This window comes from Leptosomus discolor, chromosome 1 (genome assembly GCF_034619465.1).
Source record: "Leptosomus discolor isolate bLepDis1 chromosome 1, bLepDis1.hap2, whole genome shotgun sequence".
In the NCBI taxonomy this organism is placed as follows: domain Eukaryota; kingdom Metazoa; phylum Chordata; class Aves; order Leptosomiformes; family Leptosomidae; genus Leptosomus; species Leptosomus discolor.
In genome coordinates this window covers 151322316-151338533 of record NC_141391.1, presented here as the reverse complement: position 1 = coordinate 151338533, position 16218 = coordinate 151322316, and the positions used below count along the sequence as shown (strand labels likewise).

The window sequence follows — 16218 nt, the reverse complement described above, 5'->3', positions numbered from 1 at the left end:
TAATTTTAATAAACTTGCTCCTAATAAGCTCCTGCAAGCTGAATGATTACAGCATTTAGAGATTTTAGCAGATATTTCTGATATGATACTTATGCACCAGATACATTTCTTACAAAGGCAGTTCACCAAAGTGGTGCATGCTCAGAGAACTCATCTGGAGGTCTTTGTCTGGTTTCTCCCAGGAGCTGATAAAGAAATATAATAGTCACAAAAATAATAATGAAGGTCCTGGAATCTGATAAAAAAATGTCAGCCACAAAAATAATGAAGATCCATTCCATTTTCCTCTGCATCTTCCACATTCATTTGTATGCCACTCATCCATTTTTTTCGTTGCTTATTCAGAAATTCTGTCTTAGCTAGAATGCAAACCCCCGTATTTTTCAGTACCCAGTTCTTGGTAGTCTTTGAATGGTTGTGAGTCTGGAAGTGATTTCTAGCTTGTAATTTGACATGCCTCTCAAAGGGAACTCGTAACATGTACATGTACTGAGTACTTTGTTACTGGTCTAGAAATCTGTATATCTTTGATTTATTTTTTTTTTAACAGATAGTTTTATTTCCTTCTAGCCTCCTTCTATCCCCCCACCTAACTGTGTTTAAAACACATGTAAAGGTAAAACTTAATGCCTCTGTTTCCAGTTAACACACCAAAGCATCCTGCTCTTAAAGCATCATCAGCGGAGGAAGCAGCTGGTAGGCTGATCTGTCTCGTGTTCAGGGGCATGTGGGTTGCAAAGACTTTCTGTGCTGGTAGTTTTGGAAAACTTAAAATGGAGTTACGTACTTTTCCAGATTGCTCTGTTTTGTTCTGGTTGTCATAGTGGAATTTGGCCAAAAGGACTGCTTGTCCAAAAGGACAGCTAGAGACCTATTTCAACCAGATCGTTCCAGGCAGAAATGATTTTAACTGCCTGCTGCCAAAACCATAGGGGTTTTTTAAGCTTAGTCTTGTCTTTTTCTTTTTCTCCTCCAGACACAGGTGCAAGGCCAGCCAGCCTCAAGCAGTGCATCTGTGCCATCCCAGCCTACCCAACACACTCAGCAGGTAAGATCACAGCTCCTAAACCCAGGACTACAATACTTTCTGTACAGGATTTTGATGACTGTTTAAGAGCAATTGACTACCTCCGTCCCCCCTTCAACCCAGAGTTTTGGACAAAAGCAAAGGAATCCTCTGGTTCTCACCCAATTTAACATGCTGTGAGATCGACTTAATTGAAATTTAATTCTGAAATTTATTCTTAGAATCATGTTAATGCTTGTTTTCATGTGTCTGTCTTCCCTGACTTCCGCCTGAGTTTGCAGTGGCAGTCCCATTCAAGAGGAGGCATGTTAGGATTTGTAAGTTAGACTGTCTAGACAGGCAGACTTTGTTCTTATGGTTTCTTCTAACTGGAAATACTATCTCCTGCAACATCCTCTTCTCTTAACTGCCTTTTCTTCCTTTATAGAATCTTCATTCTTGTTTTCACAGGTGAAATAATTCTGTTGCAAGATTTGGTGCTGATAATGGAGTTATATTAGTAATGCTAATAAGTAATTGCTAAAGCTTATTTGACTCAGCATATTCAGAAGAACCAGTGATGTCATTTATGAGGGAGTAAAAAAGTAGAATTTAAATAGGATATACTTTAATAACTTCTGTGGGGGGAAAAAATAGCTTCTGCCTCTTTTCCCTACTACAGAATGCACAGCAGCCAGCCTCTTCCCAACAGCCTGGACAATACCAGATGCAGCAGCCACCAGTTTCTGCTGGCGCCACCCCCACACAAACTGTCTCTCAAACTCAAACTTCACAGATTTTGCCAATGCCTCAGGCAGCAGCTGGGACACAGGTAAACAAAATTCTTTCTAGCAGAAGATTTTTTTCCTCTTCTTCACAGCTGACAAATTCAACATGTTGCTACTTTCACTTTTGTCATCTTTTCTAATGGTTCCAAAACATTCATCCAGATAATAGTGTTCTTAGTGTACTACAGCTGTCAATTTTGTTGGAAAACGTGTTGGAAACACTTTCACATGTGGCAGTCGCAAGTAATTTGAGGGAGGAACAGCACTTCCATGCACAAAGATCTTTAAATTGTCAAAAAATACCATGAGACGTATTGATGAATGGTATATTATGAATGGATTTCCAGGAACTTGTCATCATTTCTCTGCTTCCCAACAATGTCTATCTTCTGCACCATTACGTGTGTAAAACATGTTCACTTATTTAGGTAGTGAACCACAAGGACTGCCTGCTCTGTCATCTTACTTATTCAGCTCTTCTCCTTTGCTACCTGGTCAAGAAGCTTCTGTTACTGAGTATTACTTCATTTTGGCTCATATCTCTATCTTGAACATGTGAGCCTTGATTTTGTTTTTAAAATTGTGTTTTGTTGCTTGTTCATCTAAACTGCCTTTCCAGTTGCATCGTTGCTGGCTTTAATTGACATATCCCCTGCCATTCTCTGAATGCTGGCACAGTGGCTTTTCATTCTCCATTGCTTTAGTCCCCATACCCAAAGCTGACAGATTTTTTGAAAGATTTGCACTTCTTTCCTGTAAGAAGGCAGGCTTGGCTCTGGGGACAGAGTTGAGGGGAATTTGATTCTGTTTATGCTCAAGTCAGTGCTTGAGGGTATTAGAACATTGCTCTTTCACCCTCTGTGGGTGTCTGTTTCAAGAGCCTGTTGAGTTCTTCAAGGGAAGTGTTGCGAAGTGAGGACCTTTTGGAACTCCAGCCAGCTTCCCAGCCACTCTGCCAACTGTGCTCCCCACTCACTTTAACAGAGTGCTGTAACTTGAATAATTCTTTCTTTGACTAATGTGTAAAAACTCTGCTTTCTGCAACCCTGCTTTAAAAAAAAAAAAATCTATCTCTATTTTCTTTACCTCCCCAGCTTCCTGTTTCCCAACCAGTGTCGATCATCCAAGGCGAGCCTCAATTACCTGTTGCAGCACCTTCTCTCCCTCAGCCTTCAGCTGCCCCATCAGTCCCCGTTGGCTCTCATTTTCTACCCATGGGACAGCCCTTGCCAACTTCCATGGTTCCCCAGTTCTCAGTCTCTCAGTTGCCCGTAGCAGCTCCTCACGTGTCAGTGGCTCAGCCAGGTTTCCAGTCACTGCCCATTTCAATGGCAGCTGGCATGAATCAGCCATTGCTCACACTGGCGACGTCTGCTGCGGCAACCGCTGTCCCTGTAGGATCAACTGGTGTCCCTAGCCAGCTCCCCACACTGATGCAGCCTGTAGCTCAGTTGCCCAGCCAGGTTCTCCCGCAGCTCCTGCAGCCGGCTGTCCAGTCCGTGGGATTGCCAGTCAGCATTGGACAAGCTGCTGAAGCTTCACTTCCTGCTGGAGATGCTCTTTACCAGGTATTGTTGCAAGCCAGCAGAGCTCTTCTCCACATTTTTACCTATTCCTCTAAGGTACCAGGTCTGAACTGTGTGCCCTGGCCAACTCACTTCTCGTAAGAGAGCCATTAAGCCACCAGGATTATTCTGTTGTGTGGTAAAGGACCATTTTAAGGAGGCAGAAAAAAAAAAAGTCCTTGGACACACTGGTGCTTTGAGTTTTTCATATTTGGCAATGGAATTTGTCTAAAATGACAGAATCATAGTGCAGGACTTTGTTCAGCCACTGTGTGAAGGAGGACAGCTATATATCCAAGAGATCTGTCAACTTGGGGGGAAAAAAATTCAAAAAATTCTGATTTTGAAAATGGGAGATGTATGTTGGAAAGAAAATCAATGGCAGCATATTCAACAATGTCAGTATTTCATTCCAAGTCTGAGATGGGGTGGGGATGGGGGGACATGGATTTTCTAGAAATAAGTCTGATGGCATGGACCTTGAACGTGACGTAAGTACCTGATGCTAGTCATGATATGGTAGACTGGTGGGCATAGACTGCTTCAGCTACTTTGTGTGATCACTGTAAAAATGACAATATGAATAGTGACAAAAATAGTGACTCAGCATACGATTGCTCTTCTAGAACAAAAATTGTATAGATATAGAAATACCTGCACTGGGATTATGAGGAGTGCTGTAGAACAGAAACTGTGTGGGAATGTTCCTTGGTTTCCGAGTCAGCTCATCACGAGAGCACAGGAAGAACACAAGAGCATTCTAGCCACTAGTCTCAAGAATCAGCAGCAGTTGCGTAACATCATCTGTGCAGTAGTTGTTCAGCCTGAAAATTCTTCAAACTCGTTTCACGTCTCAGGCCTTAAAATACGAAGCCAAATAGGCAACTACGAGAGTTGGGAGATGAAAATTGTTTTGCGAGACTTGAGGCTTTGGGTGGGAATTTGCTGGTTCAAGCACGGTGACTCGCAAGCTGAGCTTTGGCTACATGAGCAGTTTGCTCTGCTTCTCTGGGAAGATTTTGGGAGTGCTTGAGCAAGTACAGAAGGTTGGAACATGCCCCTGAAACTGATACTATTCGTTTACTCTCTTGTTTCGTAATTAGCTCTGACATTCGCTAACTTGACTCCCTCATTTCTGTTACAGGGTTTCCCATCTCGGCTGCCGCCCCAGTACCAAGGGGACTCGAATGTTGCACCTTCCTCTGCTGTGGCCTCTGTTAGCATTCCTTCTGCTGTCCTGTCCCCTCCCCTACCCGCAGATGCAGTGGCTCAGCCGGGCTATCTTGCTCCTGCTGTGCAGCCGTATGCGGAGCAAAACGTTTTAGTTCCCATGGGCAGCCTAGGAGGACAGGTTCAAGTGCCCCAGCCTACAGTGAGTTTAGCGCAACAGGCCTCATCTGCCTCCTCGCAGCAGGCAGTTTTGGAGGTAAATATGTTGAATATAATGTAACAATACAATTAGGGTGTTTGAATTATGCAACAGTGTACGTCTGTGGGGAACTAATCCTGTCCATGCTTGTCTTCAGTTGGATGTTAATATTTCAAATGACCTTTTTCTTACAGCAGAATGTCATGCCAATGTGGGGACCTTGTTGCCACTGGCTGTTCTGTTGGGAAGTGAGTGTGCATCCTGCAGGCAAAAACCTGTTAACACTTCACTTCTTGCTAGTACTGTACAACATTTTTGCCATATCAAAGACAAACTGCAACCAATAGTCTGTTGCTAATGCTACTAGTGCTGCAGCCTATTCCCTGCAGCATTAATTCCTGCTACGGAGAATTGGAGTTGTCTTTGTCTTCTGCATTGGCTTGCCTTTTGCACATTCTGCTTGTAAGACTGCAGCTGCATGGCAAACTGTAATGACACGTAGGAGTAGAAAGGATGGCTGTTTTCCTCTCCCCACCCCTCCTCAGATGGTGATTTGCTTTACTGCAGTTTGCTCTAGAATCTTTTGTAAAAAGAGCTGTCTAGATGCGTTTGAAGTTCTAAAAAGGTAGTAGTTTTAACTTCACAACTGATTTGGGAGGAAACATTGAAGACTACTGAGTTACTTGAAAAGGAACAGTATTCTTTGGGGGGGTTCTTGATTTAGGTTTCTATCTGTAGGGTACTCAAGGCATCTCACAGACTGCTCCTTCAGAGACTCTTCCAGCAACACAGCCTGCTCAGTCTACCGCTTTGGCTTCCTCTATGGATAGGTAAGCATTGTTTTCTCTTCACCAAACAGAATTTCAATTTCATGTGTTAGATTATTCTTCCTTGGGTGATCTTCAGGTATCTTTTTTCACCAGGGATATTTTTTTTTCCTTAAGGATGTTCTTGAGGATGTGAGGAAATAAACTTCCTAGAGGAAAAATAGGCTTATGAGAGGTGGAGTAAGTTTTGATTTACAGCAGGCTATGGAAGGAGTAAATAGGGTTGTGTATAGTGATTTACCTTCTAATCCTTTTTTATTTGTAATGTCAAATGGGTCATAAGGGATGTTTTTCTGTCCTTTTGACACTTAAACAGAATTCAAACTCCAAGTAGCTTAAAAACATATTCAGAAGATATATTTGTACAACTTGTCTTGCATGAGATACGTAACTAAATAATTACTATTAGAATTGTTATTCAAGCAACCCTAAGTGTTGGCAGGACTCTTTTTCCCTATTCTGTGACTAACAGAAGAGAATACCATCTGGTGGGGTAAACCATGTGGTTGCAGTTTTGGAGTCCATGGATGCTAACGTAAAGTTGCTTTTTCTTTTTTAGTGCGCATTCTGATGTTGCTTCAGGATTGAGTGATGGCAACGAGAATGTTCCAACTTCTAGCGGAAGGCATGAAGGGAGGACTACGAAACGTCATATGAGGAGGTCTGTCCGCAGTCGCTCTCGCCATGAGAAGACTGCTAGGCCGAAACTGAGAATTCTAAATGTGAGTATTTTTTATTTCAGTGACAGTTTGGTAGTGATTATGCGTTTTTTGAGCTTCAAAAATTTATTTTTTTATGAGGAATGTATGTCTTCTGTGGTCTTGTTCTGTGCTGCCACTGCTCCTGGCCCCCTCCATGAGCACACAAGCTATCCCGTGTATTTCTTCTGCTTCTGGAGTCAGGATTCCAAACATCATCTATTAAGAGCATTTTGGAGCATTAGATATGGCAAAATTGGCTTGCTTAGCCACCAGTGATTCCACAAACTGTACCAGAATATTTGATGTATCCTCAGAAAAAGTGATGCTGTATGTAGCACCATTTATTAGACTTGAAAGAGAAAATGTGTTTGTATTAAACTGATACCATTGGCTTGTCTCTGTGAGCTTTAAAGCACAAGTCTTAGATTCTCATGCTTTTGGTTTGAACTATTGTTTTCTTTGCTTTAGGTTTCAAATAAAGGTGACCGGGTGGTGGAATGCCAGCTAGAGACACACAATCGGAAAATGGTTACTTTCAAATTTGATTTGGATGGTGACAACCCTGAGGAAATAGCTTCAATTATGGTAAGGTGTATTCTAGAATTGAATCCAGTCTCTGTCACAGTAGTAATATAAGCAGTCTTATTTTCTCATTTGTGTTTTGGAATTGCTTTTCCATGTAGCATGGCGTGTGCTCACCTTATTGATACGCGAGCACAACTAGAAACTCTGGGCGGGCACAGAGTGTTATGCCAAATTGACAGTTAATATCACGTGCTCAGTTCACATGAAAAGTTGTCCATTTTTACCTTAGAATTGCGGTTTTATCAAGTAAATCTGCTTTTGTTTTTTTTCAATCTTATTTTTTTTTAAAAACTGCAAATAACTTTTTGAAAGCACCAGGTTTAACAAAATCTGTTTGCTTTTCTGAGAGCAAACATTAAACTTACGCTTGAGCTTTGAGATTTTTTGCTGCTGTTCTCGACTGAAATGGGAATCTCTTTCTGGTTTCTGAAAGTCCAAAATGACTGCTGCTGCTTTTGACTTTCTCAAAGGACAAAACCTCTCCATTCAATGTATAATAGTAAAGCACAGAAAAGAACTTGACCTGCAGAGATACATTTAAATGAGAGTACTGCATAGCATGGAATAGAAACACACCCCTCCACCCAACCCCCACTCCCCCCAGCCCTTTTTTCCTTTTTTTTTTTTTTAAAAAAAAATTTTAAACTCATATTCTTGGGCTGGTACAATCTGAATGGAACCGAGATTGTTCTAGTGTTACTGATGTGAGGGGGTATGACAAAGTAATTTTTTTGCTAACTTCTTGGGCACCTGTTGCAGCATTCATCTTTTAGGTTAGAGAGGTGGCAAAATAGTAGGTGGTGTGTGCAGGATTCATACCTGTCAAAAGGAACCAAATCAGTGACACAGAAGAAATTCTCTTTGCTACTAATGGCTTTCTGAGAAAGAGGAAGAAGTCCTTGGCTATGGACATGTATGGCAGTGTAAACATGTCGATACCATGAATTCAAGTACCATGAAATACAGGGAGAATACACAGGTGTCTTACTTCACCTTGTACCTAAAGTGATCCTGTGGAGGAATAAGCATATTGTTGATTTAAAAAAAAACCCACACACACCAACAAAAACAAACAAACCCCACAAATATTTGAAGATGAGTAGAAGCGAAATAAGAGAACTGTGCATCCAGAATGCAGTCACCTAGCTGGAAATGTGCAACCTAGTTTAAACAAGTGAATCTGGAACTTTGTGCTCATTGGTTTCTTGTTGAATGTTGAGGAAACTTTTGATTGTAAGACTTACTGGCTTCCTTTCAATCCGGATACTGTTAAGCATACCCCATATAGGTGTCTGTCATTGCTCAGCTTAAAGCACTGAAGGTTTCTTTAACTAGTAGGTGTTCTGTATTGCAAAGGCTGATCCAAGCGCATCGTGCTTGTCTTTCCTTTTTCTGAACTAGCATCCCGGAAACTTGACGTAAAAGCAATGTTTCAGCAACGTTTACCTCTAAGGCACTTTCCCAGCAGAGATACTGTGACTGACGGTTTTACTTCTGTTTCATAGACTAACTGTCTTTCAGAGTTTTACTATGCCTTGTTTCAGGAGACAAAGTTTTCTCGTGGTTCAGACCAAACTACAAATGTCTTTCTAAATGCCAAGTATATTGTTTAAGCTTGTTTCCTCCAACATAAGCAGCAGAATGTATTTTTATAAAGCAATAGAATGTATTGAAACTAGATAGGCTGAGCAATCTTCCCCTCCCTGTATTTGGAACATAATTAGTACTTGCATTTACGTATTACAGCCAGACTTTGAGTTAGTGATGTGCGACCTGCATAAGGTAGAAGTTCTATATGGCATGGAAGGAGAGAAGCACAGACCATACCTTGCAATGCAGAATTTTCAATTTTTTTTAAGGTTTTGTTTTCCTTTAAATGTGGCTCTTAATTGCACATTACATTAGATAGGAGGAACTGCAGTAAGACAAGGCTGCTAATTTTAAATTTCACTATGCTAAGCAGAGATTGAGGTGACATTTTGATGAAGTAGTGAGATTGAATGTTTTTCCACAGCAAAGAGTAAACCAGGGCAAATATATCTGAGCTGGAGATAATTTTAGAAACAATTACTTTTCTCTAAGGTGTCACCATTTTTATCTTGCACGTAAGGACAGTGAAGGGAGGGCAAACAGTTAACACCAAGAATAAATTATGGTTATTCAATATATTGTTTTGAAATAATTTGTGGAAAATTATTGTTGCTTTGTTCTCTTTACAGGTGCAGAATGAGTTTATTTTAGCAACCGAGAGAGACTCATTTGTAGAACAGGTACGAGACATTATTGAGAAGGCAGATGAAATGCTAAGTGAGGATGTAAGCGTGGAGCCAGAAGGTGATCAGGGTTTGGAGAGTATGCAGACAAAAGATGATGGCTTCTTTCCAGGGTCACAGGTATGTAAAGGGCAGATTGCCTTAGCTCTTTGTGTTTTCCATTTTGGGTTGTATGGTTTTATGAGTAGAGCTAGGTAGAGACTGAAACATTCTTTCATGAGAAATATCAAAGGTTTTAATAACTAAAAGACAAGACAAGTGGAGAAAACTTCGTATTGGAGTGAGAGCCTAAAATTCATTTAGAAAGACAAATAGTGTAGACCTCTTGCTTTTTGACATGTTTTAACACTTCCAAAGCTGCTGAATGTACTAACAGTCCTCTAAATAGACATCTTAAATGCTGAGGCTTCTTGGATTTGAGGTTATTGTGAGGTAGGACACAAACTCCCAGCCCTGTGCTGCTCACTAAACACCGAGAGCCTGGACTCAGGCCCTCTGCCCACTGAGCTGCTAAGAGATTGGATGGCGCAGTCAGGAAACACAGGTTGAATAAGAAGGGGTTGACAGTTCCTGAATCTCTGCCTTGTTTCCACCCAGAACTAGTTTGAAACATCCATTGATCTGCACAGTGTTTAAGGAACTCGGTTGGACTGCCTGTTAACAAAAGAGTGGTTAGATCAATTTTTTGTCTTGGTGGTCACTAAGCTGAGAAGCTCTAAAAGCAGTGTAGCTGACATTTATCTGGGCAGAATTCCACTACTTAAGTAATGGTGCTTGGGTCCAAGGTACTGCTTACCTTAAATGCCCACATTTCAGTAAGCTAGCATTTTAAGAACTATCTTGTGGGTTTCTGTTTCAGAATAGAACTTTAAATTTTATCTTACTTTACAGAAATTAGAGTTCAAACAGCCAGATCCTACATCTTCCATGCCACAAAGAATAGGTAAGTCTTGTGATTTTTTTGAACAGTTACCTTTTTCTGTTTCAGCGGATGGGTGCAGCCAAGTTTTTTATTTTGTATGATGGAGTGCACATTCCATATTGCAGGCTATGTATTTAGTTACAACCGAGTATCACTAAACTTCTAACTTCTTTCTGTTTAGGGGTTCCTCCTAGCTCCTTTACCCAGGTTGTCCATTCTGCAGGAAGACGGTTTATTGTCAGCCCTGTCCCTGAGAGTCGGTTAAAAGAACAGGGCTTTTTCCCATCTGTTCCTGGAGGAAAAGAAACTTCAGATATGGGTAAGTTATCTGAACTCTTAAAATCTGATGGTTAAGACATGTTCATCAAACCTGTGTAGTTAGTTAACTAAACTGTTCCTAAAGACCTCTTAAAGTACTTGAGGAAGCAAGGAACTGGCTGTGCTGGTAAGAAGTGATTATAATTTGGGTGGTGCTATGCAGGATTCTCGGGGGCAAAAAAGTGTTGATAGGCTGTCTGCGAGACTCTGAAGCTTTAATTTGCATTGTAATGTAATCCTGGATTTGTAATTTTTTTTATTATGCTGAGAAGTAAATGTCTAGGGGAAAAAAATGCTAGAAAAAAGTCTAGCAATGCACAATAAAACTATAATGAACTTTTCCAGGTGGACTGACATTTTTCTGTTCTTCCAGTTGCTGCATCTCCACTACATGGTCCTGGAATGAATCTCTCCCACTCGGCATCATCACTGAGCTTGCAGCAAGCTTTCTCTGAGATGGGGCACGCTCAAATGACAGAAGGACCTAGTACAGCTCCTCCAGTTTTCAATCAAACAATACCACCATTTCCACCTGCACTTTCTACCATGGCAGGCAGTGGTGCACCTCCTGCATCCGTGGCTGCTGCTTCAGTATCTGTTCCCTCCAGCACAGGTGTTTCTCTTCCAGGATCTGTTACTTTGCCTTCAGAAAGTGCAGCTGTTGGAGTTGCACCAAGCACAAGCGTGCCAAGCTCTATTTCTCCACCTCCAGCCTCACAATCTGGACAGCAATCAACTGGTGTCCCTTCCAGTGTGAGCGCCCCTGCTTCTTTCTCCTTGCCTACCACATCCCAGCCTGCTCAACCAGTAACTGGAGACATTGCCCCCAGTATCAGTACACCGTCGTCTTTGGCACTGCCATCAACCCAGGTTCCCGGTGTCACTGGTCTTGGTGTCGCTGCACCAGCTGTGACATCTCAGTCTACTCAGATTGTAAGTAGTATGGCAGCACCACAGACATCTGCTGCCTTGTCTCTGGCTCAGAATACGGCTTTGCAGCTTCCTCAGCTGAGTAGCAGCGGCTCTGTCTCCAGTCTGGCAGAAACAACAGTTGTAAGTGCTCCACAGTCACTACCTGAGAGCGGGCAGTCTATGGATAAATCGCAGCTCTGCAATGCAGCTGGCTTATCTCTTCCAATCTCTGCACCTTTATCATCCTCAGTAGCAACAAGCATATGTGGTTCAGTCGCTCAGCCAGCGATACATCCCTTACTGGTCCCGTCAGGAATAACATCAACGCCCGTCCTACCCCAGATTCCAGGTGCAACATCCATGTTGCCCCAGGTTCCCTTACCTGGTGTCTTACCACAGCCAGTCACTAACTTGCCTGCAGTACAGCAAACTTTGATACACAGCCAGCCTCAACCAGCTCCGTTACCCAATCAGCCTCATATTCACTGTCTGGAGGCTGATGCTGATGCTCAGTCTAAAGCTCCTGGTATTGATGATATAAAGACCCTGGAAGAAAAGCTACGGTCTCTCTTCAGTGAACATGGTAATGTGGGAACAGCTCATCCATCAGTATCTCTGGAGACATCGTTGGTCATGGAAACGACAGTTATTCCTGGGATACCAACTACTGTTGTTGCACCGACTAAACCCCTGACATCCATTAGCACTTGTATACCTCCGAGCAGTTTGCCTCTTGGACCAACTGGCTTGCCAGTGCTGACACCAGTTGCCACTCCTGGGCAAGTGATCACCCCAGCCAGCTATATTTCAGCCTCCAGCAGCATTGCAACAGCAGTAGTGAAACCAGGGACCTCTCCTTCAAAGCCCCCTCTTAGCAGGGTACCGGTAAGAAATGCAACATTTGTGTGAATACTCAAGTATTGTAGGAAACAGCCTTCTTGAGCAAAATCCCTTTTATAAAGCAAAATATTTATTCAGGCAGACATGTCTTAATTTAATATAATATTGAAAAATTATGTCCTGGTTGATTTATGGGTCCCAAGAGGTGTTTTATTTTGTCCATATTGGGGAAAAAAAAAAGTCCAATTCTATTTTGTGCCTCAGAGAGCTCTCTAGTGTCACTGTTAATTTTTCCTACTCCTCAACTACAAAGAGTGAAGCAACTGTGGTTTGGTGGTTTTGTGGGTTTTTTTTGATGATGTTTTTTCTTCAAATAGAGTTTGAAAGGCTTGCTTTAAATAGCTTTTTATCTTGTACATGATCACTAGAATGAGACAGGGTGGCTGTCTGTTTCACAAAGTAGTCAGGATAGCTTAGCTTTGTTCTCATCATTAGCCTGTTCCTTGAAGGCAAGGGTGAACCCGACTGAAAGTTGTGGGGGATTTTTTTGGTTTTTTTTTTTTTTTAAAGTCCTCTGCTGCTTATGTGGTGCCTAGATGCTCTTTTCCTTCCAAATGTTAGCTTTGTGAAAGCAGAATTTTGAGAAGTTTAAAAGATACTAGGACATCCAAAACCAAACCTTTTTTGTTTGTTTACTAAATTGTGCTCTCCAAACAAGTGCTCTTTCATGAAGAGGTAGTCATGACTTGTAGTAACAACTTGAGACACATTGTGGATCTTGTTACTTGCTCACTAACCAGACGTATGGATACGTGAAATTAGACTATCTATTTTCTTTTAAATGGCTCCCTGTGTTGGGGGACAGTGCTTTTCAATGTTTTAAACTATTGGTAGCCCTTTCCTTTTCAAAGTTAAATGGAAATAGGTTGAAGAAACCAAAAACCTTAATACTCCCTACTTTTCCACTCACCAACACTTTGTGTTGGTTGTCTTTTAGCCAGCCTTGTTATTAACCAGTTTCAGGCCATTTGAATTGAGCTAATGCTCCTAGAATCTCCATTCATTAGTAGTCTTTCCCCTGTGCTCTTTGTATTAAAACTAAGTAGAAAATTTCAGCTATGGAGGAGCAGGAATATGTGCCAAGGAAGTTGGGTAGAAAATCTAGACACAGAGCATTCATTTATATTGAAATGAAGCTGAGGATTAGGAAGATTAGAAACTAGTAAAAACTGGTATTCGTTCAGGAACAGTTGGAGCAGTTAGAAACCTGCTAATTGCAAACCTGGAATTACAAAGGCTTGGGTTTAAATGTAATAAAAGTTTGGAGTTTTTGATTGTCAATTGTGGAAAAACTACCTCCTCTCTGAAGTTTTCACTTATAAATTAGTTTGGTTTTTTCCAAAGCTTAATTTTAGTTTCACTTTCTGAGTTGGTTTTGAGCTTGAAGGAGCTTATTGCTTTAATTTTCTGGGGTTTACTAAATTCTGTGTGTAACTCATTTTGTTTGTGGCCAGCTTGTTAACCTAGACAGTTAACTATGTTTTGACTTGTTTTACAAATGTAAAGTATGTTTTGCCTCTTATTTTTAAACTAAATGATTAACTTACCACATCTTAAAAATTTATCGTGCCTCAAAACAGGTAATGTATGTTACCAGTGCACAAAAAAGCTGAGGTAATGCAACTTGGCATAGTTCCTGCTGAAACATTTTTGGGAGGGATAGATAACTATGGAGTGTGTCTTCACCCGGCAGTTATTACTGCAATTTGAACCATTAGTTAAGCTGTGGTAACGTGACTGCAAGCTAGAACTGGTTCTGCTTGTTGAGGACAGGAGTAAACTTTGGGCCGATTACCCATATCCAGCAGTGCTCGCTGTCGTACAAGGGAAGCCAGCGCTATAACTCATAAGGCTATCATGTGTTTCTCCAACTTCAAAGTCATGCTCAAGCCTCAAGATTTCAGCTGAGAATAAGAATTGCCGATTGTGTAATGCATCACTTGATTCCTAGAACTTCCCACTTCCCTAACAATGGAAATAACTAACAGGAATGTGCTATCTGACCTGGCAGGGAGGCTTTGATGTCTCCTTCTAACCTTTCCAGTCTCTCTAACCTCTTCCACATAACCTGGATGACTTCCCCCTACCCAGTTGCATGGCCTAGTCATCTTCTGTGGGTTATCAATACCCTTTGGGTTCAAATAAAAGTGATGGATCAAGAGATTCGTGTGAGAGGTCTATAAATCTGCTTCTCAACAAGTGGAGACATCCTCAGGCATGACAGTTCCTGTTCTCAAATCACGTTGCTTGGAACAGTGTGCCAGAAGCACGTACCTTGCTATTGCTAACGGGCAGTTAACATAGATCTGTTGTAAGGAGAATGAGTGCGTTCTTACACGCTTTTATCGATTAAGCTTCTTGGAAACTTCATTGCTTTTTGGAAGAATTATTGTAGCATTTCTTGCAAACTTGAAAATAATATCCCCAAGATACTTTGCTCCTGGACACAGCAGCTTGTTTAAACTGGAAATTGTGGCTGCTCAAAGATAATCGGGATTAAAAAATAAACCAAAAGTAAACAAACAACTTCCCCCAATTTTGTTGCAAAAAACCCTAAAAAGTCTATGCTAACTCTCCAGGAGGGAAGTCTCTACAGAAAAAAATGTTGAGGCTTCTGTTGTATGACATGACTGACTGTAGCTTGGTATCTGATCCTTCTGTTGTTCCGTGTCTGATGGACTCGCGTTTCCTCCCCGTTATCCATAGGTGCTACCAGTAGGTTCTGAACTTCCGGCTGGCACTCCATCCAGTGAGCCGCTGCCACCTTTTCCAGGACCTTCACTAACTCAGGTGCTACAAGACTTGGCAGATTTCATCTGCTGCTTTTCCTTTCAAAGAGCATGTTTCGATTAAACTCTCCATTGCATGTTATTAATGTCTTTGTTTTTCTTTTCTTTTGACTGAATAACCCCTTTTGTGTAACTGTAGCAGTAGCCAGAGTCACTTCAGCACTGGATATGGAGCTTGTCCGTCGGGTCCTGTACCCAGTGCCTGAAGTACAGGAACAATTAATCAGGCTTGGGGTTTTTTAGTGAGTTAACCTGAACTTGAGAGGGTTTTTCTAAAACACAACACAGGTGAGTGTGTGCATAAAATTTGAACCTGTTTTCTTCTTGAAAATGGTGTAATGGGAACATAAAGCCCTTCAGCGAAGCGGTATGTACTGCAGTTAAATGTGAATGAAAATGCAAATTTGCTGACTTTGCGAGTTGTTCTGGGGTTTTTTGCAGTTATTACTACACTCTAATTTCACTAGGCTTTCAGATTTAGAAAAGGCATTTGGAGCTCCTGGTCATAAACATGAGTTGAAATGTAACAATGGCTTCCCTTGCTCAGATTCTGTCTTTGGATGTAATGGTTAGCTTGTATATTTTGTATGTAAATTGGATCAGCTCAAGACCACAAAGATCAAATCTGTCTCCACTTCTGTTTAGAAAATAGAAAAAAGCCCGCTGTAATTGAAAGAACTGTATTAAGACAAAACTTCTAAATGCTGTGTAATGAGCTGTAACACGGGAACACTGCACTTCAATATGCAAAGAAAAGCTGAAAAAATAACTGAAGGAAACCCTTGAGACCATGAAATAGAGTTGTGCTACTTTGGAAAGAAGTCTGTGAATAAACACAAAGATGGCTTTCTATAGAACTATATTAAAGTACAGTTGGCACAGAATTGTCATCCCAATTTTATATTCAAACCTTTAAAGAAGATATGCACATGGGTACCTAGTGCTGCCTTCTTAGGCTCAGAGTAAGTAATTTTGTCTTAAATCTAGTGTTTCCTGTGTACATGTGCTTCTTATAGTATTAACCTCTTTGGCCTGTGGCTTGAGTCCACAGTGAATAGTCTTAGAATATATGTCCAAAAGCTACACTTGAATTGGGGTCTGTGCTTTTATAGAAAGGAATTATTCACTGAAGTCTTAACTACAATTTTAAAGTAATTCCAATAAAATAGTTACAGTATGAAAACCTGTACAATGCTTTTTAGCATTGTGGCCTGATTTCTTTTTTTGTTCTTGACCACTGAGAATTTTAATGCAGACTGAGCT

At 41.1% G+C, this 16218-nt stretch overlaps 1 protein-coding gene across 4 annotated transcripts in view; it reads left to right on the top strand.

Moving 5' to 3' along the window:
• The window catches only part of WNK1 (WNK lysine deficient protein kinase 1), a 105386-nt gene that overhangs the window by 71110 nt on the left and 18058 nt on the right, over positions 1–16218 (top strand). For 3 of the 4 annotated variants that reach the window (XM_086479379.1, XM_086479369.1, XM_086479356.1), the window contains 12 exons: positions 977–1048; positions 1689–1838; positions 2889–3362; positions 4504–4785; positions 5467–5558; positions 6115–6277; positions 6725–6841; positions 9061–9234; positions 10006–10057; positions 10218–10355; positions 10728–12151; positions 14873–14956. In XM_086479379.1, the coding sequence (XP_086335505.1) occupies positions 977–1048; positions 1689–1838; positions 2889–3362; positions 4504–4785; positions 5467–5558; positions 6115–6277; positions 6725–6841; positions 9061–9234; positions 10006–10057; positions 10218–10355; positions 10728–12151; positions 14873–14956 (3222 nt within the window). The remainder of the gene's footprint in view (positions 1–976; positions 1049–1688; positions 1839–2888; positions 3363–4503; positions 4786–5466; positions 5559–6114; positions 6278–6724; positions 6842–9060; positions 9235–10005; positions 10058–10217; positions 10356–10727; positions 12152–14872; positions 14957–16218) is intronic. The other variant, XM_086479362.1, reaches the window with a different exon arrangement.